At 44.6% G+C, this 25,578-nt stretch overlaps 1 protein-coding gene and 1 long non-coding RNA gene across 4 annotated transcripts in view; both read left to right on the top strand.

The window, feature by feature from the left end:
* The window catches only part of SLC6A13 (solute carrier family 6 member 13), a 51,692-nt gene that overhangs the window by 2,948 nt on the left and 23,166 nt on the right, over nt 1–25,578 (top strand). For 2 of the 3 annotated variants that reach the window (XM_028829072.2, XM_028829065.2), the window contains exons 1-4: nt 5,964–6,010; nt 9,028–9,234; nt 24,018–24,152; nt 25,074–25,214. In XM_028829072.2, the coding sequence (XP_028684905.2) occupies nt 9,033–9,234; nt 24,018–24,152; nt 25,074–25,214 (478 nt within the window). In that variant the 5' untranslated portion in view covers nt 5,964–6,010; nt 9,028–9,032. Of the gene's footprint in view, nt 1–5,963; nt 6,011–9,027; nt 9,235–24,017; nt 24,153–25,073; nt 25,215–25,578 lie in introns of those variants that run through there. The other variant, XM_028829068.2, reaches the window with a different exon arrangement.
* Nucleotides 11,370–15,213, top strand: LOC144332727 (uncharacterized). The gene is made up of 3 exons (XR_013400764.1): nt 11,370–11,398; nt 12,026–12,204; nt 14,931–15,213. It is a non-coding gene; the product is annotated as an uncharacterized LOC144332727 (long non-coding RNA).

The raw sequence follows: 25,578 nt of genomic DNA, 5'->3' as shown, positions 1-25,578 counted from the left end.
CCTCAAAATCACCTAATACGAATTCATCCAATAACAAGTCCTCAGTGACACCCTGTGACTGAGACACCTCACAGTTTACATTGTGTGCACGCTCCCTTGTTGCCATGAGTAACGAACCCAGCTTGTTTAACTGTAGGTGTGTTCCTCATGGTCTTTGGCTCACAGGCATTGACGCCACACAGTTTGAGCAGGCCCTGTCTGTTGTTTGGGGAAACCAGGACGGATGAGAGCTGTCATGTTTCTCACTCATGGGAAACAGTCGCGTTTTCCTTCTGGGTTCCCTCCCTCTCTCTGGGCTGAGACAGAGATGAGATTCCGGCCACACTTTGCATTCCACATCAGTCAGTCGCATGACCAGTGCATCAGTAGATTTTGCTCATCACAAATAACGTCCTGCAGTGGTGTTTAAAAATGTTTAGGATAAAAGACTGTCCAGAGATTGAAGTTGCTTTTTTTAAATGTTGCCACTCTGCCCTCACCCCTCACCACAGCTTGATGGTGTCAGGGCGTCTCCGTTCCCTCAGAACCCCTGCTCAGTAACTGTTCATCAGGAACTTCCCACTGAGACTAGTTACATAAGGGTTGCAAACTCTGTGTACTCTGAGAGTCGGACAAGAAATCAGGGAAACAGGGATTGGAAGAAACTGGATAAAATTGGAAAATAACTGCAACTACTTTTTGTAGAGTTAAAGACAAAAGGTATGATTTTCCTTAATAGGGAGGGCAGACTAGTAGAATTGTGGAACACATTGGGATGGGAAGAGAGCCTTCTGATTAGATTTTTTAAGTATTCTTCAGGTCTGATGAGATTTTCAGTGAAAGCAACCTTTTTCTTGTCATTTTCATTGTTCACCTCTTTCCTGAGAAAGTTATATTTAATCCCACGGGCCAACAATAGCCAAAATAAACAGTACTAGAGTTGTGCTTTTTAGTGTTTCTCTTGTCTTTTTTCCTCTACCTCTAGACTTAAAGTATAGATAGCATGGTAGCTATAAGTAAATAATGGACTTTAGAATTCTACAAACCTGAGTTCAAATCCTGGGTCTACCATTTACTAGTTATGTGGCCTAGCAAGTAATTTAATTATCTTTAAGGCTTTGTTTTCCTATCTTTAAAATGATCTTGTCAGTAATACTTGTATCATAGGTTTGTTCTGAGGATAAAATGAAATGGTGCCTGTATAGCACTTAGCGCCATGCCTGGCACGTTTGAAATGCGCAGCAAACGTTAGTAATGGTAATGGTTGGTGTTATTAATATTCTTTGTCGTAAGTCTTGTTTCTTTCGGACGTTGGGTCTGATGTGGTGGCTCACGCCTCTAATCCCAGTGCTTTGGGAGGCTGAGGCAGGATTGCTTGAGGCTAGGAGTTTAAGACCAGCCTGGGCAACATAGCAAGACCCTATCCCTATAAAAGATTAAAAAATAATTAGCTGGGCATGGTGGTAGTCCACGCTACTGGGGAGACTGAGTTGAGCGGATCCTTTGAGCCTGGGAGGTTGAGGCTGCAGTGACCTATGATTGTGCCGTTGCTCTCCAGCTTGGGCAATAGAGTGAGACCCTCATCTCAAAAACAACGAAAAAAGAAAACAAATTGGAGCTTATAGAATTTAGGTAAATTATCCCATCTGGGATCAAACAGAAAGGTCTTCAGAGTTTTTAGTGACCTCTCTGGTTTCTGCATGTAACATCCGAGAACTTTTCACAGCAGGGTCAAGTACTTGGGCTGTAATAGAGTATAAACAAAACAAAACAAAACAAAAAAAGAAAAAACTTTATTTTAGACTTACAGAAAAATTGCAAAAATAGTACAGAGAGCTTCCATCTTTCACTCAGCTTCCTCTAATGTTAGCATCTTTCACAACCATGGCACAGTTGTTGGAACGAGGGAATTAACGTTGGTAGGGTACTAGTAAACTAAAGACCTTATGCAACTTTCACCAGTTTTTACATTCATGTCCTTTTCTATTCCAGGATCCTATCTAGGATCCCATTCAGGACCCCACATTGCATTTGGTGGTTGTCATTTTCCCTTAGTCTCCTGCAGCCTAAAACACTTCCTCAGTCTTTCTTGTCTGTCTTGTCTTTGGTGACACTTTTGACACTTTTGAAGAGTAGTGATCAGTAATTTTGTCAAATGCCCCTCACTTTGGGTTTGCCTTATGATTCTTGTGATTGAACCACACTTTTGGCAAAAGAATATCACAAAAATGTTGTGTCCCGCTTAGTACATCATATCCATGCTTCATGATACAGATAGATATTGATGTCTTATTACTGGTGGTGTTGACCTTGGTCATTTGGTTAAGGTGGTTTCTGCCTGGCTTCTCTACTTCAAAATTACTATTTTTCCCTTTGTAATTAATGCATATCTTGGGGGAGACACTTTGGAATTGTAAAAATTCTGTTCCTCCTTGAACTTTCACCACCAATGTTAGCGTTCATTGGTAGATCTTGTCTGCAACAATTACTATAGTGGTGTTTGTCTAGTGGTGATTTCCTAGTTTTCTCTTTCCTTCTACATTTATTAAGATTTCTTTTTCTTTTTTTTTTGAGATGGAGTCTTGTTCTGTCGCCCAGGCTGGAGTGCAGTGGCCGGATCTCAGCTCACTGCAAGCTCCGCCTCCCAGGTTTACGCCATTCTCCTGCCTCAGCCTCCCGAGTAGCTGGGACTACAGGCGCCCGACACCTCGCCCGGCTAGTTTTTTTGTATTTTTTAGTAGAGATGGGGTTTCACCGTGTTAGCCAGGATGGTCTCGATCTCCTGACCTTGTGATCCACCCGTCTCGGCCTCCCAAAGTGCTGGGATTACAGGCTTGAGCCACCGCGCCCGGCCAAGATTTTTTCTTTCTTTTTTTTTTTTTTTTTGAGACGGAGTCTCGCTCTGTCGCCCAGGCTGGAGTGCAGTGGCCGGATCTCAGCTCACTGCAAGCTCCGCCTCCCGGGTTCACGCCATTCTCCGGCCTCAGCCTCCCGAGTAGCTGGGACTACAGGCGCCCGACACCTCGCCCGGCTAGTTTTTTTGTATTTTTTAGTAGAGATGGGGTTTCACCGTGTTAGCCAGGATGGTCTCGATCTCCTGACCTCGTGATCCACCCTTCTCGGCCTCCCAAAGTGCTGGGATTACAGGCTTGAGCCACCGCGCCCGGCCTTCTTTTTCTTTGAGTTGGGGTCTTGCTGTGTTGCCTCAAACTCCTGAGCTTAGGTAATCCTCCCACCTCAGCCTCCCTGAGTAGCTGAGATTACAGGTGCACGCCACCATGCTCGGCATCCTTCTATATTTATTTATTGGAATTCAACTGCAAGGAAGAATGATCCTTTCATTCCTACTTACTAACGCATTGGTTATATGTATCAGCATGAACTTCTTAATGAATTTTGTTCTTTGGGCTACAATACCGTACTATCATTATTCATTTTGTTGTTCAAATGATTTCAGTTATAGCAAGCCATAATTTGTTTAGTCTGTTCTACTTGCTGTTTTCTTTTCTTTCAGTGTGATATTCGAAAAGGGATCCAAAAGGTCAGCAGGTTCCTGGCTCCTGCAGTTAAACAGAACTACATCTCTTAATTTCAAAGTCTGCAGAGGAGAACCCACCACTTCCTTTGCCACCTTGATGTTGCTCAGAAATGTTTATTCCACTCCTTGTAGAGTCAAACAATTTTTGGGAGAGCATATCATGGCGTACTGTCATTTAAACATACCTGGGATGAACTTGGTACGAACCAGACCTCCTAGGCCTGCTTTTTGCGTGGCTCACTTCATTTTACACAGTCCTGTTGTGGGAAGTGCAGCCTTCAGTATCCTCACTAACAATCTCTAGTGAGTCTTAAAACTTATGCAGTCTCTTGAGTAAGAACTCTTGAATACTAATTCTGGTGTTACTTGTTTTCAGGTTTCTTGACTTTGCACCCAGCAGACCAAAGGATGATGGCAACGTGAGGTAGATGCAAGGCTAGTCACGCCTGTTTTGTGTGGAACCCCAGCCAGGAAGTTGTGAGGGACTGTCACCAACATTTATCTACCAGTGGTTCTCAAGCTTTTTGTTGTTGTTGTTTAACTTTTGTCAACCTAAGCAGGACAAAAAACCTACCATAGCCATTCCCACTTTATAAGGGAAAAAGAAATTGGGGATAACAAAGATTTGGAGAGGAATAAAATAGGAGTCAATATGTGGTAACATGGCAGCAGTTATGTAAAAACAAAAGAGTTGGTAAGTAAAGCCAACATTCCTTAATACAAGAGCAGCAACTTACAGCCAACTCAGGATAAGCCTGATGATGTCCTTATCACTGACAGTCTTTCCTGGAAACTGGAAATTGCAACCGTTTGCATATATGAGGACACAGAAGGGGCTGTGCAACATGGCCAAAGGCCGAATGGTATCTGAGAAAAACCGAGTTATCTGGTAATTTTAGATTACAGATGCCAAAGTTTATGATGCGTAGTAGGCCATTGGCAAGTACCACTCAAGGATGAGTCAAAATGGAAGTCAAGAGCCCTGCTTTGAAGATGGTCTTTTTTTACGCGAGTTTGTAGGCTGTCTCAGGACCCTTTTGGTTTATGGCTTTAGATGGCTCAATCTAACAGATGAAAGCTTGAAAGGGGAGAGGAACAGGGTAGCTGAAACATAAGAAGAATAATTTCCAAGAAGCTTCTGGGAGGCTCTCCAGGTATTGCCACGCAGTGTTTCCTGCCCCTGCCCCATGCCCTTAAGTCAGATGAGGGATGCAGGAAATGGAAACTACCTTAGACTCTTCGATTCATCTTTCTTTCCACACCTCTCTGTCATCTCAAGATGTCTGTGTCACCTCACTCACCCATTGCCCCATCCCCCCCTAACTCATTCTCACCGTCTGGCCAGAGCCCAGCTTAGCTCAGGGGTTCCCCAGTCCTGTCTCCCTCAAGAAGACTTCCCTGCTCACTGTGAATAATCCCTTAAGGATGAATAACAGCTACCATTTACAGTGAGTCACCGTCTCCTGAAATCTCAAGCTGGACAGTCACCTATGTAGGACTCAGACCCCACACTCTCCGGTGTCAAAGTCTAAGCAGGTTCCCTGCATCATGCACTGTGCTTCAGCACGTGGCTGAGGTGGGACTCTGCCCTGTCCTAGACTCCAGGCTGAAGGAACTGCTCTCACAGCCGCCTCTGTGGGCTGTTCCTGCAGAAGAACGAAGCTCCCTGGATGACCTGTGCCTCGTGCTCACTGCCAGCTCCTTCACTGATGACAGCTTTAGGGCTTTGCTTTATTTTAAACGTTGGCACTTCCTTTTCTCTACTGATTTAAAAAATATTTTAAAATTATAGCATATTATTTAAAAATCCAAACAATATTGATAAAGTGGGGGAAAAAACTCCCTTACTGCCATCTCCTGATGTCAGTTCCACTCTACAAAAGTAACTACTATTAACCATTTAGTGAAAATTTTTTCAGACGACTTCTGTGTGTATAAATGTCTGTGTATGTTTGGGAAGTTTTTCTGACATCTCCAAGTTCTTTATCTATGTATCTTTGTTCTAAATCATCGTCCATTCCACATTGCAAGCTGCAAAACGGTAAGATAAATGTATTTTTAAATTAATCTACACAGCACCTGACCAAAGGAACCCCTATTCTTGATGGATTTATAGGAGCACTTGTGTTGGAGACAGGGGTGGGAGGCAGGATCCCTCCAGAGAGACCCTGAGCTCACCAGGTGGGAAGGCGCACATGAGCTCTGGGGAAGAGACCATGCTTCATAAGCTCACCAGCAACTGGCCCGACCTGCCAGGGTGTGCACACTCCCCAGACTGCGGAATCACTCGTGTGCGGGTTGCCCGGTGGCCGAGGGAGGGGAGGGGAGAAAAGTGGAGGGGGAGGCACAAGGGTGGAATGTGGGCTGGGCCAAGTTTAGAATTACGAGTGCCACAGAGGCTCCTGGAACCACACTTTAAATAGCCGGCACCTTCCCCTTCCCCCTCAGATAATTCTCCTCCCCGACTGGACCTCTGGCGGCAACTTCAGTAAGGTTCGAAATGTTTTCTCTTTTTTTTTTCTGTTTCTGGGTCTGAGTCTGCAGGTTGGTGGGATCCATGGGACTTACAACCAAAGGACTTTTTTCTTACCCTCTCCTAGAAAATATGCTTCTGACATTTATGTGTGCAAATGCCAAGATTATATGCTACTTTCTTGACTTTCTGCAACTTGGGTGGCTGTTGACTTAAGTGACAATGTGATTTGGAAATAGAGCGCCCTAGATTGAGAGGAAAGACAGTTGGATTTAGCTCCAAGAAAAATCAGATTTAACTCTGAGAAAAGAGAACAATGATCAACTCTTTGACAGGACTGAAAGAAGACAAAAATTTGAGTACCTGTTATTCTATTAAGTGCGTATATATATGTATATTTCCTCTTTTAATTCTTATAGCTAAGTATATCCTATCAATCATCCCCAATTTTACAGATGAACAAACTAAGACTCAGAGTCATTCATTAACTTCTCTGAAGTCAGACACTGGTATGAGAAAAAATGAACCTGGTCTCATCTGACTCTACAGCTCATGGCCTTTCAGACACAACACGCTACGTCTGAGAAGCAGCTCTAATGGGGCTAAGGGAGCCAGGAAAGTGCTACTGTTTCCCCCAGAGTCTGGGAGGTGGAGAAGGGAAGGTTTTCCATCACCAGGAGGGATCCATCCGCTGGTAAAGGGAGGGGAGGCCTCCAGCAGAGTCAGTACCTTGACAACCTTCCCAAAAGGACCCGGGAGCCCTCTTGGGACCAGTTACTTGGGTTTCTCCTTTGTAGAAAGGAGCTCATTCCCTAATTTATCAAATAAAAATAGATACCTGCTGTTCCCTGACTTTCTTTTTTCTTTTCTTTTCTTTTCTTTCTTTTCTTTTTTTTTTTTTCGAGACGGAGTCTCGCTTTGTTGCCCAGGCTGGAGTGCAGTGGCGCGATCCCGGCTCACTGCACCTGGTTTCATCCACCTCCTGGTTTCAAGCGATTCTCCTGCCTCAGCCTCCTGAGTAGCTTGGGTTACAGGTGCCAGCCACCACACCTGGCTAATTTTTGTGCTTTTAGTAGAGACGGGGTTTCACCATGTTGGCCAGGCTGGTCTCAAACTCCTGACCTCAGGTGATCCGCCTGCCTCAGCCTCCCAAGTGCTGGGATTACAGGCGTGAGCCACTGTGCCCGACTGTTCCCTCACTTTCTGACTTCCTGGGTCAGAGCCAAAGGAGAGTCTGTGGCCAGAAGAGGTTACTGCTGAGAAAGTTCTGTTAACATGAACTTTGCTTGAGGGTTAGAAAAAAGTCCGTCTGCCTACTTCTCCAGAAAAGAAGCCACTCTGCAAAATCAAGGCAGAGTCACTAGAAGATGCTTTTAGTAGACATGCCAGTGAACCCAGGCAGCCATTGTAATCAAAGGGCTGGGACTGAAAGAGCAGGGGCAGATGGGTTGAAGTCCTGGCTGTGCAGTTTACTAGCTACATGGCAGCAGCAGTCACATCATTGAACCTCTCTGAGCTGCAACTTCCTTATTTATAAAGTGGAGGTAGTAATGCTTACATCTCAGGGTTGCTGTGAGAACTAAATGAAATGAATGCATATGAAGTGCCTAGTCTGTAGTAGTTGCTGACTAAATGGGAGCCACACCCAGTCATCCTCAATCCCAGTAGTCTGGAATGGGCCACTTCTGACAGTGAATGGTTAAAACTGTGGCTTTTTAGTTTATGTCATCTTCTCTACTGTCACAGACTCCACTTGTCACCAGAAAAGAAAAAGCACATAGCTCATCTCTCCCTTCTGCTGATTTCAGAGAGACACACAATTCCTGGTCCCCTCAACTCTCCCCGTCCTTTGACAGGATTTTTTTTTAAACTGGCTTTTATTTTTATATTACAAAAGTAAAACATTTTTTGTTGTAAATGTAGAAAATATAGATAAGGAAATATTCCTATAACCCAGCTGCTGAAAGAAAAACATTTTGGGCCGGGCGCGGTGGCTCATGCCTGTAATCCCAGCACTTTGGGAGGCCGAGGCGGGTGGATCACAAGGTCAGGAGATCGAGACCATCCTGGCTAACACGGTGAAAGCCCGTCTCTACTAAAAATACAAAAAATTAGCCGGGCGCGTGGCGGGCGCCTGTAGTCCCAGCTACTTGGGAGGCTGAGGCAGGAGAATGGCAGGAACCTGGGAGGCGGAGCTTGCAGTGAGCCGAGATAGCACCACTGCACTCCAGCCTGGGGGACAGAGCGAGACTCCGTCTCAAAAAAAAAAAAACAAAAAACATTTTGGTGGCTATCCTAATCTTTCAATGCCTATAAATACTTTCTAAGATATTTGTCAAGCATGATCATATTGTACGTACTGGGTTTTACTATATATCGTGAGCATCCTTTTGTGCCGATACACTTGTTTCTGTAACACAGGTTTTAATGATTATATATAGTAATTCATTATGTGAATGTGCCATAATTTATCAACATATCTAGCATTTTTGACAATTTATGTACTTTCTGATTTTTCGCTGTTATAAACAATAAATATCCTATGCTACACCTTTCACTCACAATCACAATTATTTCCTCAGGGTAAATTCCTGCAAGGGCAATTGGTGGCTTTGAGGACATGTGAAATCCCATCCTTTCCACGTGTCCCAGCATAGAGAGTAAAGAGATGGAAGCACGTGCTAATCCCGGCGAGGCTGACTGTAGGGCGGCAGGGAGAATTTAGACAGCACAGCGGCCCGTGAACTCCTCCATGTCTACAAGCCTCAACCCAAGAGGGCCTTATAGTGGAAGCAAAGGCCGTCCTTCAGCACCAGCACTTTCCTCCTGAAACAGGAAAGGGATATATACGCTCAGTAGCTGTCACCCAGCTTCCACCACTGAGAAGTGCTAAGGAGGACACGGTCTGCAGGGAAGGGCATAGCATTCGCCTCTTCCAGGGCACTCATCCCCTTATGGATTTGTTGGAAAAGGAGGAGGAGGAGGGGTTTCCTTCTGGGGTTCCCAACAGTAACAGGGCATCCCACTTGTTTTCCAGGTGGGATGGATAGCAGGGCCTCAGGCACAGCCAGTAATGGAGAGACAAAGCCAGTGTATCCAGTCATGGAAAAGGAGGAGGAAGAAGGCACCCTGGAGCGGGGGCACTGGAACAACAAGATGGAGTTTGTGCTGTCAGTGGCCGGGGAGATCATCGGGCTGGGCAACGTCTGGAGGTTTCCCTATCTCTGCTACAAAAATGGGGGAGGTGAGAGCCCTTGTGCCGCCCCACCCACTCCTGGAAGGACGATGCTTCCATCTCCTGCGCTTACGGCCCCTCCGGGGAGTCCCATAGATACATAGGATTCTGGAGTTGGAAGGACGCTTAGAGGTCATCCAGGACTCTCTGTAAGAAACTAAGACCTAGAAAGATGCGTGACTATCCCGTGACTATCCCAGGGCTTTTTCTATTGTAATGTGGCATCGTAGAAATGTGAGCACAAGCTGGAACCAGGTGGAGGAGAGTTTGGATCCTGGCCCCGCTGCTCACCCTCTGTGTGATCTTGGACAAGTTACTTAAGCTCTCAGAGCATCAGTTACCGCTCCTGCAAATCGAGATAATAATGCCTGCCTTTCAAGGTCGTTGTAAGGATTAGAGATAATGTGTGTAAAGAACTTAATAAATAGTAGCTTTGTTGATGATGATGGCAATACCAAACTGTTCTGTGGTCTTGAGATTCCCCAGCCTTGGCCTGGTGTCTTTTTCTGACTCTGCTGGCAGGGGGAGGTTCCCTAAGCCATCCCTTACCCAACCCCTTCTAGTATAGGCTCTCTTTTTAAAAATTTCCCAGTACAAATGTGTGTGTGTTGTAGGGAGAGCATTACCTCCAGCTCTTCACTGTGTCATCACTGGCTTCTCATTCACCTCTCTTCCAGCTGCCTGGGGTAATTCTGCTATCCCCGCAGCAGTGACAGAAATTTTGCAACCACTAACCCACATTCAGGGAATTTTGTATTTCTGTGGGAAGCCCCAGAGGGATTTTCCCAAGTACTGGAGCGTTCTGGGTGACCAGTGGGCTAGGAATAGCTCCTTGCTTATGGGTAAAGCTGATAGGGCTGGGGTTCCCAGGTCTGATTTGGTAGTGAGACTGCAGCCAGGCCTGGAGGAACGTGGAATACAGAGGTGGGCCATCAGGGAAAATGATGAGAGGAGTGTCAAGTTCATGGGCCACAGGATTTGAGGTTCTTTAAAGCAATACCTACCCTTTTGCAGGTGAGTAAGAGCTGCCAAAGGCATCCAGCTTGAGTCTCACAAGGATTTTAGAGAAAGAAAGCCTTCAATACAGAGTGGAGGTGTGGGAACTGGAGGAGAACACGAGAGATGCTCTGGGCCCATGGAGTCTGGTTCCCAGGTCTGCGGCAACTGGGGATTGTCCCTGGGTTGGAGGTTAACTTGTGTTTCCAGAGGGATGAAAATGGGCTGGTGTGTCCCTTCTTCCTGGGAATTTCTGGCCAGTGGCCTGAAATCCTAGGAATTTGCTCAGTTTGCGCTGTGAGGGAAGAGGGAAGGTCTACCCACTTTTTACCTGGTGCTGAGTGCTCCACGTGCTTGTCCAGGAATTTAGGCCTGAGTACCCTCCCTCTGGAGAATCAGGGGAGACGGAGCTGGCCCAGGGCGAAAGCTGGAGGCTTGGGGACTAAGCTGGCGTTGGGACTCTGGGTCTGGAACCTGGTAACCAGCTCAGCTCCTCACATGGCAGAGATTAGGAGGTGAGCAGCTTTCCGCAAGCCTCTCTGGAATTGGGTAAAGGTTGGCCTGGGAATTAGCAGGAATGGCACGAAGAGGTAGGAGAGATTGCCTTCCAGGTCTAATGCAAACCACTGGGCTGACAGGGGCAAGTGGAGGGGAGCAGTGACAGGAACGCGGGGGATGAGGGGCTCTCCCTGGTCCTTTCTCTGGCAATGTTTGGGTCCCAGGGCTCTGTGGTGAGTCTGTGTGGGCCTGGGAATGTGTTGACTGTGTCTTGTGTGGGAACAGAGGCCTGAGGCGAAAAGAGCACCCACAGCCCTTGGTTGGTCACGTGGCTCCTGTGTGGGGAGGTGGAGGCAGCAGGGCGGCGGCTGTGGTCTCCTTCTCCCTGGATAGAGCCTGCCTTCCAGCACGCTGATTCCCTGGAGAGTCCTGACATGTGTGGGAATCCTGCCATCCAGTCGAGTTCTCTGTTTAACCCTTACACTGCCTACCCATAACTTCTTCCCTTCCCAAGCGCGGGGCCTGAGCACTCCTCTTCCCCGTTCGCTGGTGGATGGCTTCAGCTGGAGGGGAGTGTTCTGAGGGACTGGGGAGCTGCAGGCAGGGCCCAGGTTTGCTCTGGAGGGCATGAGTCACCCAGGGCCTCGGGCTGGGTTAGTGAAATGGCTCCTTTACCACGGTAAGCGGGCTGATCAAGGATGTGTGTGGTCAGTAGAGGAACCTGGACCTGCCTATTTTTCTGTTGTTTTGGTGTTCTCAGCAGTTTAACCTTTCTGTCATCAGTTAACTCCTCTCGCCTCCCAGGCAAAGCAAACTCCTACAGAGAACGGGCCCTTAAGCTTCATCTCGTCATCTCCCTGTCCCTTTGCCGAAGAAGAGACTGCTGTCGCTTCCCGAAAGGACCCTTTGCTGCTGCTGTGGGCAGGAGGCTGGGAGATGGAGACCCTTAGATTGGTTTGACCCCTTTCCTCCTGGTTTAGTGCTTTTATCAGAGCTCACCATTCTCAGATTGGGGCCTGGGCTCCTGGCATGGGAAGAGTGTTCTGAGCAAGCCCTGGAGAGGATGCTGGGGTACTCCAGGGTGTGCCATCCTCCCGTAATGCACCCTATCAGCCTGCTTCTGGGCCCTTTCTTGAAATTCACAGCTCCAAGTAGCCACTCTTGTGCTTGGCGGGAGGGGAGGGCAATCAAGGAGTTTGATTCGTTGTAGTATTTGTTTAGTGAGAAGCTCAGGGATGAAGACGTCCTCAAAGCATAATTTTACTTCCAAACTAAAAATATAAGTGACATCTTTGGTTTCTTCCAGCGTCAACATTTGGTAGATCTAATTTGAAATGAGTTCCAGAGCAGGGAAAGGTCTGAGGCAAGGCTATGATAGAACACAAGGCAAACAGCTGAAAACTGTAGTCAAAAGGCAGGCAAGCTGAGAAAGTGATACAAAGAAGCCCATCAGAAGTCAGAAGCAACAGGGAGGCTTTTAGGGAGGCGAGTGAGAGGGATGTCCACCTCCACCGTCTCCTAGGTAAATAATCTCCCTGCTGTCCAGGACCTATGGCTGATCCACCCCCAAGCACCTGCTTCATCCTAATGGCTTTAGAATTTCCAGGCTCTGTCCGTTGCCTCGGCGCACACCCAGCTAAGCCCTGAGCCTGACTGTGTCATTCACCAGCAAGTACTTACCGAGCACGTGGCATAAGCCAGGAATTGTTCTAGGTGGTTGGGATACATCTATAAACAAAACGGACCAATTCCCTGTCCTCACAGGGCACACATTCTAGAGGAGGGAGACAGACAATGCACAATAAATGGGATAAATGTGTAAATTAAATAGCATTCCCGAATGAATGAGTGCTATAGGAAAAGAACGAGGGGAGCTGGGTAAAGGGGATCAGGAGTGTGGGTGTGGGTGGTGGCAATTTTTAAAACGGTGGTCATTGAGAGCATTTGAGCAAAGTCTTGCTAGGAGTGACAGAATTGGCCTTGTGGATATTATGGGGTGGGGTGAAAGTGCTTTGCTCCAGGCACAGGAAACAAAGGTTGAAACAAAGCAAGAGCCTGGCTGGCTTGTTTGAGGGGGACTTGAGCCTGGAGCTGGGCAAGTGAATAGAAGGTAAGGTCAGGGAAGAAAATGGGCTGGGACAGGGAGGCGGGCAGATGAGGTATGCCAGGTTGGCCACTCTCAGACTTCAGCGTTTGCTCTAGTGACATTCAGATGCAGGCAGGGTTTTGAGCAGCAGTAATCTTACATTATTTCCCCCCCGCTCCTCGAGATGGAGTCTCGCTCTGTCACCCAGGCTGGAGTGCAGTGGTGTGATCTCAGCTCACTCAGCCCACCTCCTGGGTTCAAGTGATTCTCCTGCCTCAGCCTCCCCAGTAGCTGGGACTACAGGTGCGCACCACCATGCCCGGCCAATTTTTGTATTTTTAGTAGAGACGAGGTTTCTCCATGTTGGCCAGGCTGGTCTCGAACTCCTGACTTCAGGTGATCCACCCACCTTGGCCTCCCAAAGTGCTGGGATTACCGGCGTGAGCCACTGTGTCTGGCCAGTCATCTTACATTTTAAAATAATCTCTAGCTGCTATGTTAGAACTGAGTATAGGGGAGTGAGGGCAGAAGCTGACCAGTTATAAGGCAAAAATCTTGGAGTCATCCTTAATTCTCTCATAACTGTTGACTGTACCCAATCACGCGGGTCCTGGGAGCTTCAGGACCTCTCCGGCTCCCTGGACCCTGGTTGCTGGCAGAATGAGTAACTCAGCATCCAGAATGCCTGGGACTGGATCCCCCCCACCCATGAGATGTGCAGGACCAGACCACTTCTCATCCCCTCCACTGCTAGCACCCATCTAAGCAATCCAAGAGTTTTCACCTGAGTGACTGGAAGGAAGGAGCTGCCGTTCACTGAGATGTGGAAGGCCATGAAGGGAGCAAGGTTTTGTTGTGGGTTTTTGTTTTGTTTTGTTTTTTAATAGAGATGGGGTTTTGCCATGTTGGCCAGGCTGGTCTCAAACTCCTGGCCTCAAGTGATCCGCCTACCTCGGCCTCCCAAAGTGCTGGGATTACAGGCATGAGCCACTGTGCCTCACCCCAGAGGAGCAGGTTTTGAAGGGAAAGTAAGGGGGTGAATTTTGGGAAAGTTGAGTTGAGGTATCTATTGGATGTGCAAGTGGAAATGGCAACTGGGCAATAGAATGTGAGTTTGGAGTTGGTGAGAGAGATCTGGCTGGAGGTGTGTATTTGGGGACCATTAGCATTTTGATGGTATAAGAAAAGAAAGTAAGGACCTTTAGTGGGTCTGGGAGAAGATGAGAAACCAGCAGAGGAGACAGAAAATGAGAAACTGGTAAAGCAGGATGAAAACCGAGAGAATGAAGTGTTTTGGAAAGCCAAGTGAAGGAATCCCATCAGGGAGGAGGGAGAGATTAACTGTAGCAAAGGCTGCGGATAGGTTTAAAAAATGAGGAGAGGAAATTGATTGTTGGTTTTAGCAGCTGGGAAGTTACTGATGACCTTGGTAAGAGCGGTTACAGTGGAGGGCTGGGGGCAATGACTGATTGAAATGGATTTAAGATAATGGGGGAGATGGGGAGAAAATAATTGGAGATAGTAAGTGTGGGTTATTGGGGCAAAATGTGGGAGCAGGTAAAATCCACCCTTCGTTGTATATTTCCCTTCTGGGCAGAAGGAGGCCGTGTGAGTCCTGCGTAGCAGCCACAGTGTGCCAGTGACCAGGCAGCCTTAGTGATGGGGCCCTGAGCTGGCGAGGCGGCTGAGGAAGCTGTACATCTGAACTATTCCTCCAACCCTCCACCCTCAGCTGCCAGGAGGGAAAGCAAATATGATTTTCTACTAGGGCCTGCCCAGCCAAAGTTCCAGTCATGGGACGAGGAGATGCTGGATAACGCAGGAGGCGTGATGCGGGAAGAAGGCAGCGGGAGAGGGTTCTGGTAACAGGACTGTCCATAGCCAGCAGGGAATTTAAACCACCTTCCTGCCTATCTCAGCCCAGATGAAAAAACCGTCTGCCAACATTTTCACTTAATTTCTAAGTCCAGGTTGCTGAAATTTCACTAGGGGCAGAAGTTACCCATGCCAAGAACCTTTAATTTTTCCACTGGTCTCAGGACACCAGCTGGAGACGACCTTTTGTGAGGACTTCCTCCCTGTCCCCTCCAGCTCCTCTTCAGAGCCTCAGTCTTCCAGTACCCAGGTCCTGGGTGCTTCAGAACACGGGCCTTCAGCTGAGACCTCTCCAGCTGCCTGGACCCTGGCCGAGTTGCTCAACACCCAGAATTAACTTGGGACTGGAGTCCCCATGTGAGGCCACGGCAGCAGGACCTCTCGGAAGGGCCTGGAGGGGAAAGACCCCGCAGCTCCAGCCTGTAAAGAAGGTGCACGGGGATGGCCACACACAGAGGATTCCCTTGGCAGGAAGGAAAACCATTAGCCCTTTGCTGTTTCTAGATAGCGGAGAATAAAGAGAAATAAGAAGCGTTTTTCGTATGTTCCTATAAAAGTAATGGTTATCTAGCAGTGCGTGACAGTGTGTTATCAAGTGCAGTTAATGACTCAGGGCCCGCTGTTGGTCAGGCTCAGGCCGAGGACAGCACATAATGCCTCTTGGAAGCTCCTCACTCTTCTGTTGCTCGAGTGGACGATCGTCCGTTTATGCCTTAAGAAATCAGCTGGTGACACCACAGAGCTGCTGCTTTTGAGAAGGGGGGCCAAGAGAGTGATTCCTTTCTGGGATGGTATGTAGCCTCTCCCATCTCACGGAGACAATGCCAGCACGTTTTAGAATTTTTGAGGAGACTAGTACACATGATACGGGGTGCAGGGAACTGTGAACTCCGCCCGCCATCCCCAGGACTAACTTCATCTTGTGACGGTGGTGCCTGCGGAGGGGAAGAGGCGGAATGCCCTTCAGGACTCCTCAGTCTGCACCTGGCCCCCCTTGGCCTCCTCCTGCCCCGACCCCTCTCACACTTCTAGGGCCTGTAGCTCCCCCCTGCAGCTATGGACTTTGTCCCTCTTGGCAGGCTGCCAAGCAGCAGAGGTGGGAGCAGCTGACCACGGGGCCCAGTGCAGTTAAACGTTGGCTTGGTTTGTAGAGAAAGAGCAGGCAACGTGAATATGGGGAGGGGCTTGGGCTGGGCCCATCGCTGTTGCTTTCTGGACTGGGCTCTCCACAGTGACTGTTCCTGTCAGCTGCTGGGTTCTCTCTTTCCTGTTTTCCCTCCTGCTCAGCAAACCTTGGATTGATTTATGGACTTCTCAGGCTGAATTATTTGCTGCCTTTCTTTCTTTGTCCTCATCATCAAGTCTCCCTTAGTGCCTGAATTATGGTTGTGTAGATTACAACCTTGAGAAGTGGAAGGTGAAGACCTGGAGAACTGGGTTCCTCATTAACTTACAATAAACCACACATATTTAAAGTGTACAATCTGATAAATTTTGAGATACGTATATACCCATGAAACCACTGCCACAATTGAGATAATAAACATGTCCATCACCTCCAAAACAGTTTCTTCTGTCTCTAATTCCTTCCTCCCAACTTCACTCCTGCCATCGTATCCCAGTGCAATCAGTAATTATGCTAAATGCAAACTAAACGAGTTTGCTTTTCTTAGAATATTATATAGATGGAATCATACAGTGTGTTGATAATTATGATAATTTGATACCACCATATGTTAGTTTGCATTTCTTAGAACATTATATAAATGGAATCATACATATTTTGATAATTATGATACAACATAATTATTTTGAGATTCATTTACAGTTTTCACATATCAGTAGTTTATCCTTTGTTATTGAGGTGTCTTCATATATTCTAACACACAAGTCCTTTAACAGAAATGCATTTTACGAATACTTTTTTTTTCATTCTGTGTTTTGTAATTTTCCTTTTCTTTTTTTGAGATGGATCTCACTGTCGCCCAGGCTGAAGTTCAGTGGTGCAGTCACAGCTCACTGCATCCTTGACCTTCTGAGCTCAAATGATCTTCCCACCACAGCCTCCCAAGAAGTAGCTGCAACTATAGGCGTGTTTCACCATGCCCAGAAAATTAAAAACTTTTTTTTTTTTTTTTTTTTTTTGTAGAGACGAGGTCTCACTATGTTGCCTAGTCTGATCTCAAACTCCTGGGCTCAAGAGATCCTCCTGCCTTGGCCTCCCAAAGTGCTGGGATTACAGGCATGAGCCACTGCACCTGGACTGTTTTCCTTTTCCTAACAGTGTCTTTTGAAGAGAAGGCATTTTAAATAAATAAATAAATAAAGATGAGGTCTGGTTTATCACTTAGTTATTTTACAAACCATACTTTTGATGTCATATAAAGAGATCTTTGCCTAACCCAAGGCCTCATGTTTTCTTCTAGAAGATTTATAGTTTCAGGTTTTACATTTAGGTCTATGTTTCATTCTGGGTTAATTTTTGTATGCAGTGAAGGGATGGGTTGAAGTTCATTTCTCAGAGGTTGTGTAGGTATTCACTTATGCAACACCATTTGTGGAAAAGACTATCCTATTTCCAGTGAACGGCCTTTATTCCTTCATCAAAAATTAGTTGTTTGTGTGTATGTGGGTCTGTTGATGAATTCTACTCTGTTCCATTGATCTGTTTATTTTGACACCAGTACTGTCTTCATTACTGTGCTTGAGGATAATATAAATACCAGGTGGAATTAAGCCTACAATTTTACTTCAGTTCTTCTTTTTCAAAGGTAGGTTTGTTTGTTTGTTTGTTTGTTTGTTTTGTTCTGTTTTGTTTTTGAGACGGAGTCTTGCTCTGTTGCCCAGGCTGGAGTGCAGTGGCGTGGTCTCGGCTCACTGCAAGCCCCACCTCCCGGGTTTATGCCATTCTCCTGCCTCAGCCTCCCGAGTAGCTGGGTCTACAGGCGTCCGCCACTTCGCCCGGCTAATTTTTTTTTTGTATTTTTAGTAGAGACGGGGTTTTACCGTGTTAGCCAGGATGGTCTCGATCTCCTGACCTTGTGATCCGCTCACTTCGGCCTCCCAAAGTGCTGGGATTACAGGCGTGAGCCACCGCGCCCAGCCCTTTTCTTTGTTTTTTTGTTTTTGTTTTTGTTTTTGTTTTGGCTATTTTGGGTCCTTAGCATTTTCAGATGAATTTTAGAAATAATTTGTGAATTTCTACAAGAAAGTCTGTTGTGCTTTTGATTAGGATTGTATTAAATCTATAGATCAATTTGGAAAGAATTGAGATTTTAATGATATTAAGTCTTCTGATCCTGAATATGGTATGACTCTCCATTTATTTAGCTCTTTGTTAATTTCCCTCAGCAATGTTTTGTAGTTGTGAGTGTATATATATCTTTCACAACTTTTGTCAGATTTATTCCTAAGTATTTCATATTTTTGATGCTATTGTAAATGGTATTATTTCCTACATTTTATTTATGGTTGTTTGTTCCTAATACATATACAATTGATTTGTATATGCCCATCCTGTATCCTGCAAACTTACTAAACTCACTGATTGGTTCTAGTAGGGTTTTTTTGTGTGTGTATTCCAAAGGATTTTCTATGTAGAATATCATGTCTTCTGAGAATAAAACAGTGTTATTATTTTCCTTTTAAATTGGAATAACCTTTAATTCCTTATCTTGCCTTATTGCTTTGGCTAGAATCTCCAGTACAATGTTGAATAGAAGTAGTAAGAATAGACACTTGTTTTATTCTCAGTCTTAGCAGTCTTTCACTATTAAGTATGATGTTAGCTGCAGGGTTTTTTGTAGATGCCCTCTATCAAGTTGAGGAAGTTCTCTTCTCATCATCATTGCTGGCAGTTTTCATTAGGAATGATTGTTGGATTCAGTCAAATACTTTACCTATGAAATGATCATATAGCTTTTCTTTTGTTAACAGGATGAGTCACATTATTTATTTGTTTATCCATTTATTTTAGGAGCTGGAGACTACAGCACTATGTTGATTTTTAAAACTGCTAAACCCACTTTGTATCCCTGGGATAAACATTGCTATATAATATGTTGTCCTATTAACATATTGTTAGGTTTGATTTCCTAAAATTGTTTAGAATTTTGGCATTTATGTTCATGACATATATTGATCTTTAACTTTCTTTTCTTATAATGTATTTGTCTGCTTTTATTATCAGGGTAATGCTCACTTTATAAAATTGGTTGGGTAAGCATTCCATCTTTTCAATTTTTTGGAAGAGTTTGTGTAGAATTGTTGTTATTTCTTCCTTAAATATTTGGAGGATTCACTACTGAAGTCATTTGAGCCTGGAAATTTTTGTGGGATGGGTTTAAACCAAAAACGAATTTTCCTTAGTAGTTATAGGGCTATTCAGACTATTTCTTTTTGAGTGGGCTTTGGTAGTTGTGTTTTTTGAGAAAATTTTTTATTTTACCTATATATATGTTGCACTTACTGGCATAAAGTTCTTCATATATTTTCTTATTATTGTTTTAATATATATATAGAACCTTTACTGATGATACCTCTCATTCGTCATGCTGATAATTTGTATCTTCTAAAATTTTATCAATTTTATTATCTCAAAGAACCAGCTTTTGGTTCATGGATTTTCTCTATTTTCCTGTTTTCCATTTTATTGATTTCCACTTTGATTTTTATTTCCTTTGACTTACTTTGGCTTTCATTTGCTCTTATCCTTCTCCTTCCTTCCTTCCTTCCTTCCTCCCTCCCTCCCTCCCTCCCTCCCTCCTCTCTCCCTCCTCCCTCCCTTCCTTCCTTCCCTCCCTACACCCTCATTTCAGCAATAATTTCTCATTTCTTAAGGTGGAAGCTGAGGTAATTGATTTGAAACTTTTCTTCTTTTATCATTTAGTAAATCTCCTAAGTACTGCTTTAGCAGCATGCCACACATTTTGATACTGGATTTCATTTCATTCCATTCAAGATACTTTCTAGGCCGGGCGCGGTGGCTCAAGCCTATAATCCCAGCACTTTGGGAGGCCGAGGCGGGCGGATCACGAGGTCAGGAGATCGAGACCATCCTGGCGAACACGGTGAAACCCCGTCTCTACTAAAAAAAATAGAAAAAAACTAGCCGGGCGCGGTGGCGGCGCCTGTAGTCCCAGCTACTGGGGAGGCTGAGGCAGGAGAATGGCATGAACCCGGGAGGCGGAGCTTGCAGTGAGCTGAGATCCGGCCACTGCACTCCAGCCTGGGCAACAGAGCGAGACTCCGTCTCAAAAAAAAAAAAAAAAAAAAAAAAGATACTTTATAATTTCTCTTTTGATTACTTCAATAGAGCCATAGGCTATTTAGAAATGTGTTACCTAATTTCCAAATAGGTGGAAATTTTCCAAATGTCTTTCTCTGATAGATTTCTAATTTAGTCAGAGAACCGATTTTATGTTACTTGGATCCTTTTACACTTACTGAGATTTGTTCTCTGGTCTAGGATATGGGCCTATCTTGTTAGAATATTTCGTGCTCACTTGAAACTAATGTATATTCTGCTGTTGGACTGCTGGATAGAATATTCAATAAATGTCAACTAAGTTGAGTTGGTTGACATAATTTTCAAATCTTTTATGTCTGTACTGATTTTCTGTATACTTATTCTATAAATTATTGAGAGAGGGCTATTAAAATTTTTAACATTTATCAGGAATTAGTTTATATATTTCTCTTGGTAGTTCTGTCAGTTTTTGCTTCATGTATTTTAAAGCTCTGTTATTAGGTGAATATGCACTTGAAATACTGATTGGTTAATGGACCCTCGAGTAATTGACCCTTTAGTCATTATGAAATGACCTTCTTCACCCTTGGTCATATTCTTTGCTCTGAAATTTACTTTGTGTAACATTAAGATAAACTTTACAGATTTATTTTGAGTAGTATTAGCATGGTATATCTTTCTATCCTTTTACTTTTCACCTCTTCGTGTCTTTTTTATTCAAAGTCATTTTTTTTAAGGCAGCATATAGTTGAGTCTTGTCAGTTTTTTAAAAGCCAATCTAACAATCTCTGTCTTTTATTTGGGATACCTAGACCATTTGCATTTAATACAATTATCCATATAATTAGGTTTAACTCTATCATCTTATTATTTGTTTTCTATTTGTACTATCAGTTATTTGTTTCCCCTTTCCCTCTCCTCCTGCTTTCTTTTGGAATAATTGAATATTTTTTATTATTCCATTGTTAGCTTTCTTGTTTTTGTTAGCTTATTAGCTGTAACTTTGTTGTGTTATTTTAGTGGTTGTTTTAAACTTTGTGGTATACATCTTTAACTTATCACAGTTTATCTTCAAGTGATAACGTACCACTTTGTATATATAAGAACCTTAAAATGTTACAGTTTCATTTCTTTCCTCCTGATCTTTGTGCTATTGTTATACATTTTTATATGTTACAAAATCCATATTACATTGTTTTTATTTTTGTTTACCAATTATCATTTAAAAATATTTGAATAACAAGAAAAACATTCTATGTGTTTATCTATGTAATTACTATTTCTAAAGTTCTTTATTACTTTGTGTAGATTCATATTTCTATCTGGTGATATCATTTCACTCTCCCTGAAGGAGTTTCTTCAACATTTCTTATAGTTCAGTTCTGCTTGTGATAGATCGTTTCAGGTTCTGCATGTCTTAAGGAACAGTTATTTCACTTTCATTTTTGAACAGTATTATTGCGGGGTATAGAATTCCAGGTTGACAGCTTTTTTTTCCCGCCCCCCTCCTTTATTACTTTAACAAATGTGCCTCGTCATCACTGTCTTCTCTTTTGCATTGTTTTAAATGAGAAATTTGATGTTATCTTTGTCTGTACATATGTGTCCTTTATCTCTGGTGACTTTTAAGGTTTTCCCTTAAAAGCTCCATATTCTGGTTTAAGTAATGTGATTATGATGCACCTTGGACTAGTTTAAAAAAAATTTTTTTTTTGTCTTGGTGTTTGTTGAACTTTTTGGATCTATAGGTTTATAGTTTTCATAAAATTTGTAAAAATTTCAGTTATTATTTCTGTAAGCTTTTTCTCACCCTTTTATTTCTTTCATTGACTCCCATTACATTAAGCTGTTTGAAACTGTCTCAGCACTTAGGCACACCTGTTCTTTTTAAAAATTTTCTTTATTTTTTTTTTCTGAGATGGAGTCTCGCTCTGTCACCCAGGCTGGAGTGCGGTGGCACAATCTCGGCTCACTGCAAGCTCTGCTTCCCAGGTTCAAGAATTATCCTGCCTCAGCCTCCCAAGTAGCCACTATGCCAGGCTAATTTTTGTATTTTTAGTAGACACAGGGTTTCACTGTGTTGGCCAGGCTGGTCTTGAACTCCTGACCTCATGATCTGCCTGCCTTGGCCTCCCAAAGTGCTAGGATTACAGGCGTGAGCCACTGCGCCTGGCCAATTTCGTATTTCTATAAATATTCTTGAGCTCTGTTCTGGGACCAGTGAAGTTACTTGCTCTTTTTACGTCTTGCTTTTAAGATTTGTTAGGTAGGACTAGAAGTGTGCTCAGTCTAGGGATAAATATTCCCCATTACTGAGGAAATGTCCTTGTGCATACTCTGCCTAATGCCTGGTGAATCTTGAGATGATCTACTCTGGCAGCATGTGAGCACCATTACCTTTAATCATTTTGAATGGTTCTTTCCCTCACCTCAGTTTTCTCACACGTATGCACTGACTAGTACTCAGTTGAAAGCTTGAGGGGACCCTCTGCCGATAAGCAGCTTTTCCTCTCTGTGCAGCTGTCTCTTCTCTGGTATTCTGTGTCCCATGAATTCTCCCGTCCACTTTGCCAGCAGATGACAGGTCCACGGTAGAGGAAATATCAGTATATCTGGCACCAGTAGTCTTGTCTCCGCCAATGCTCATAGAAGCAGAAGGAGACAGATTACTAGCTTAGTTCATTTCATGTTGCTACAACAGAACACCTGAGATGGGTCATTTATAAGGAACAGATATTTATTTCTTATCGTTTTGGAGGTTGGGAAGTCCAGGGCAGGAGTCCACCTCTGGTGAGGGCCTTCTTTTTCGTGTCATCCCATGGCAGAAGGCAGAAAGGCAAGAGAATATTCATGCAAAAGACAGAGAGCCAAATAAACCTTTTTTTTTTCTTTGACAGGGTCTTGCTCTGTCACCCAAGCTGGAGGGAGGGCAGTGGCACACTCACAGCTCGCTGCAGCCTCGAACTCCCAGGTTTAATCAGTCCTCCCACCGCAGCCTCCCGAGTAGCTGGGATTGCAGGCACAGACAGCCATGCCCAGATAATTTTTTTGTATTTCTTTTAGAGACAGAGTTTTCCCATGTTGCCCAGGCTGGTCTTGAACTCCTGGGCTCAAGTGATCCTCCTACCTCAGCCCCCCAAAGTGCTGGGATTACAGGTGTGAACCACCATGCCTGGCCCAAACTCACTTTTATAACAAACACATTCTCACAGTAATAACATTAATCCATTCATGAGGGCAGAGCCCTCATGACTTACATCTTACTAGGCTCCACGTCCCAACACTGTTGCAGAGGGAATTAGGTTTCCAACACACACACTTTAGGGGATACATTCAAACCACAACAATGACTGAAAGGGCTTCTGATTTCAACCTACTAAAAGACTACCTGACATTAAGAGCAATGATTTCTTTGAAAAGAATTATAGACTGTGGGCTTTGCCAATGCTCCTAGACATCTGTTTTTTAATAAGCTCCTTGTTATTGCCAAAAGTTATGTGTTAGGCAGTAATTGTTCAGTGGGAAACAAACTTTAATTTTTTTTTTTTTTTTTTTTTTTTGAGACGGAGTCTCGCTCTGTCGCCCAGGCTGAAGTGTAGTGGCCGGATCTCGGCTCACTGCAAGCTCCGCCTCCCGGGTTCACGCCATTCTCCAGCCTCAGCCTCCTGAGTAGCTGGGACCACAGGCGCCCGCCACCTCGCCCGGCTAGTTTTTTGTATTTTTTAGTAGAGACGGGGTTTCACCGTGTTAGCCAGGATGGTCTCGATCTCCTGACCTCGTGATCCGCCCGTCTCGGCCTCCCAAAGTGCTGGGATTACAGGCTTGAGCCACCGCGCCCGGCCTGGGAACAAACTTTAATAGGTATAGACTGAAACTTTGCAGTGAAAAAAGGCAAGAGACCGTGTAGTAACACAGTGACTCTTGATCTCTGCTGTGGTTCCAAACATCTAGGCAGCTGTCTCCTGCGGCTTAGCATGTTCCCTACCTCCGAGATTCTGACTGGCAGTATGGGTTGGTCATGGGAGGAGCTGAGTGCAGACCAGGAGGAGAACAGACCCAGGAAATGAACAGCCTGTTTTCTAACCACAGGTGCCTTCTTCATCCCCTACCTCGTCTTCCTCTTTACCTGTGGCGTTCCTGTCTTCCTTCTGGAGACAGCACTAGGCCAGTACACCAGTCAGGGAGGCGTTACAGCCTGGAGGAAGATCTGCCCCATCTTTGAGGGTGAGTAGCTCTGTACCTGATTCCAAAGCATTTTCATTCATGGTTATGAGCCTTATTTGGAATGACTTGAGTGATTAGTAGCAGTTCTGAGGTTAAGACTGCGAGTCTCTAGGCTAAACCCTTGGTTTGTGGGCTGCATGCTAAGCTAGTCAGCTGATCCATCAGAGAATGGGCGAGAAACAGCAGCGAGGATGGGGCTAAGGTTTTAGGTTAAGTAAGTAGAGTGCAAAGCTACTTTAGCTATATGTTTTAAATACATAGCTATGTTGTTGTATTTTAAGACATATTTAAATCAATTATAAAAATTTTAAAAGAGAACTTTAAATGAGAAAAAATTATTTCATTAATAGTTCTATCTTGGCTGGGCGTGGTGGCTCATGCCTGTAATCCCAGCACTTTGGGAGGCCGAGGCGGGTGGATCACCTGAGGTCAGGAGTTTGAGACCAGCCCGGCCAACATGGTGAAATTAAAATACAAAAATACAAAAAATACAAAAAATTAGCTGGGTGTGGTGGTGGGCACCTGTAATCCTAGCTACTCAGGAGGCTGAGGCAGGAGAATCTCTTGAACCTGGGAGGCGGAGGTTGCAGTGAGCTGAGATTGCACCACTGCACTCCAGCCTGGGTGACAAGAGCGAAACTCTGCCTCTTAAAAAAAAAAAAAATTCTATCTTGACACAAGTATTTAAAATTTACAGTATTTAATTTCATTATTTCTCCATATATAGGATTTTCTTTAAGTTTTTATTTTGAAATAATTATAGATTGACAGAGAGTTACAAAAATAGCAGTTTTGCTCAATGATAAATTGAACTCCCAGCCTCAGATAATCCTCTCACCTCAGCGTCCCGCATAGCTGAGATGACAGGTGCATGCCACCACCGTCCACCTTCCCTAGCCCAATTCTGCAGTTTCCCCGCAGGCATTGGCTACGCCTCCCAGATGATCGTCATCCTCCTCAACGTCTACTACATCATTGTGTTGGCCTGGGCCCTGTTCTACCTCTTCAGCAGCTTCACCATCGACCTGCCCTGGGGCGGCTGCCACCATGAGTGGAACACAGGTACGGTCATCTCCCGAGGTTCTGCTTCCTCCTCCCGTTCTGCCACGTTCACCGGAAGTGGGATTGTCCCTGTATCCCAGCTTAACACGGACACACCAGAAATCACCCAAGCAGATCATGGAGAGCTTATGTCAAGAATAAGATCGACAATTCACCAGCCTCACAGGCAAAATGTCAGGAACTTTTTAAAGAAAAAATTAACATCTTCAATGAGAACTGACCACTTTTATGTTGTTTAGCCATTTACTTAAATCAACTTGGAATATAGTTAGTTTGATATATGGATACGTGTCTTGTTCCTTCATTTGTTTCTCATATCTTCTTTCTGATACATTTTGGGTCTTTCAAACTTGCAATTCATCCG

The sequence above is a fragment of the Macaca mulatta genome, chromosome 11 (genome assembly GCF_049350105.2).
Source record: "Macaca mulatta isolate MMU2019108-1 chromosome 11, T2T-MMU8v2.0, whole genome shotgun sequence".
In the NCBI taxonomy this organism is placed as follows: Eukaryota; Metazoa; Chordata; class Mammalia; order Primates; family Cercopithecidae; genus Macaca; species Macaca mulatta.
This window is presented reverse-complemented; position numbering and strand designations above follow the sequence as displayed.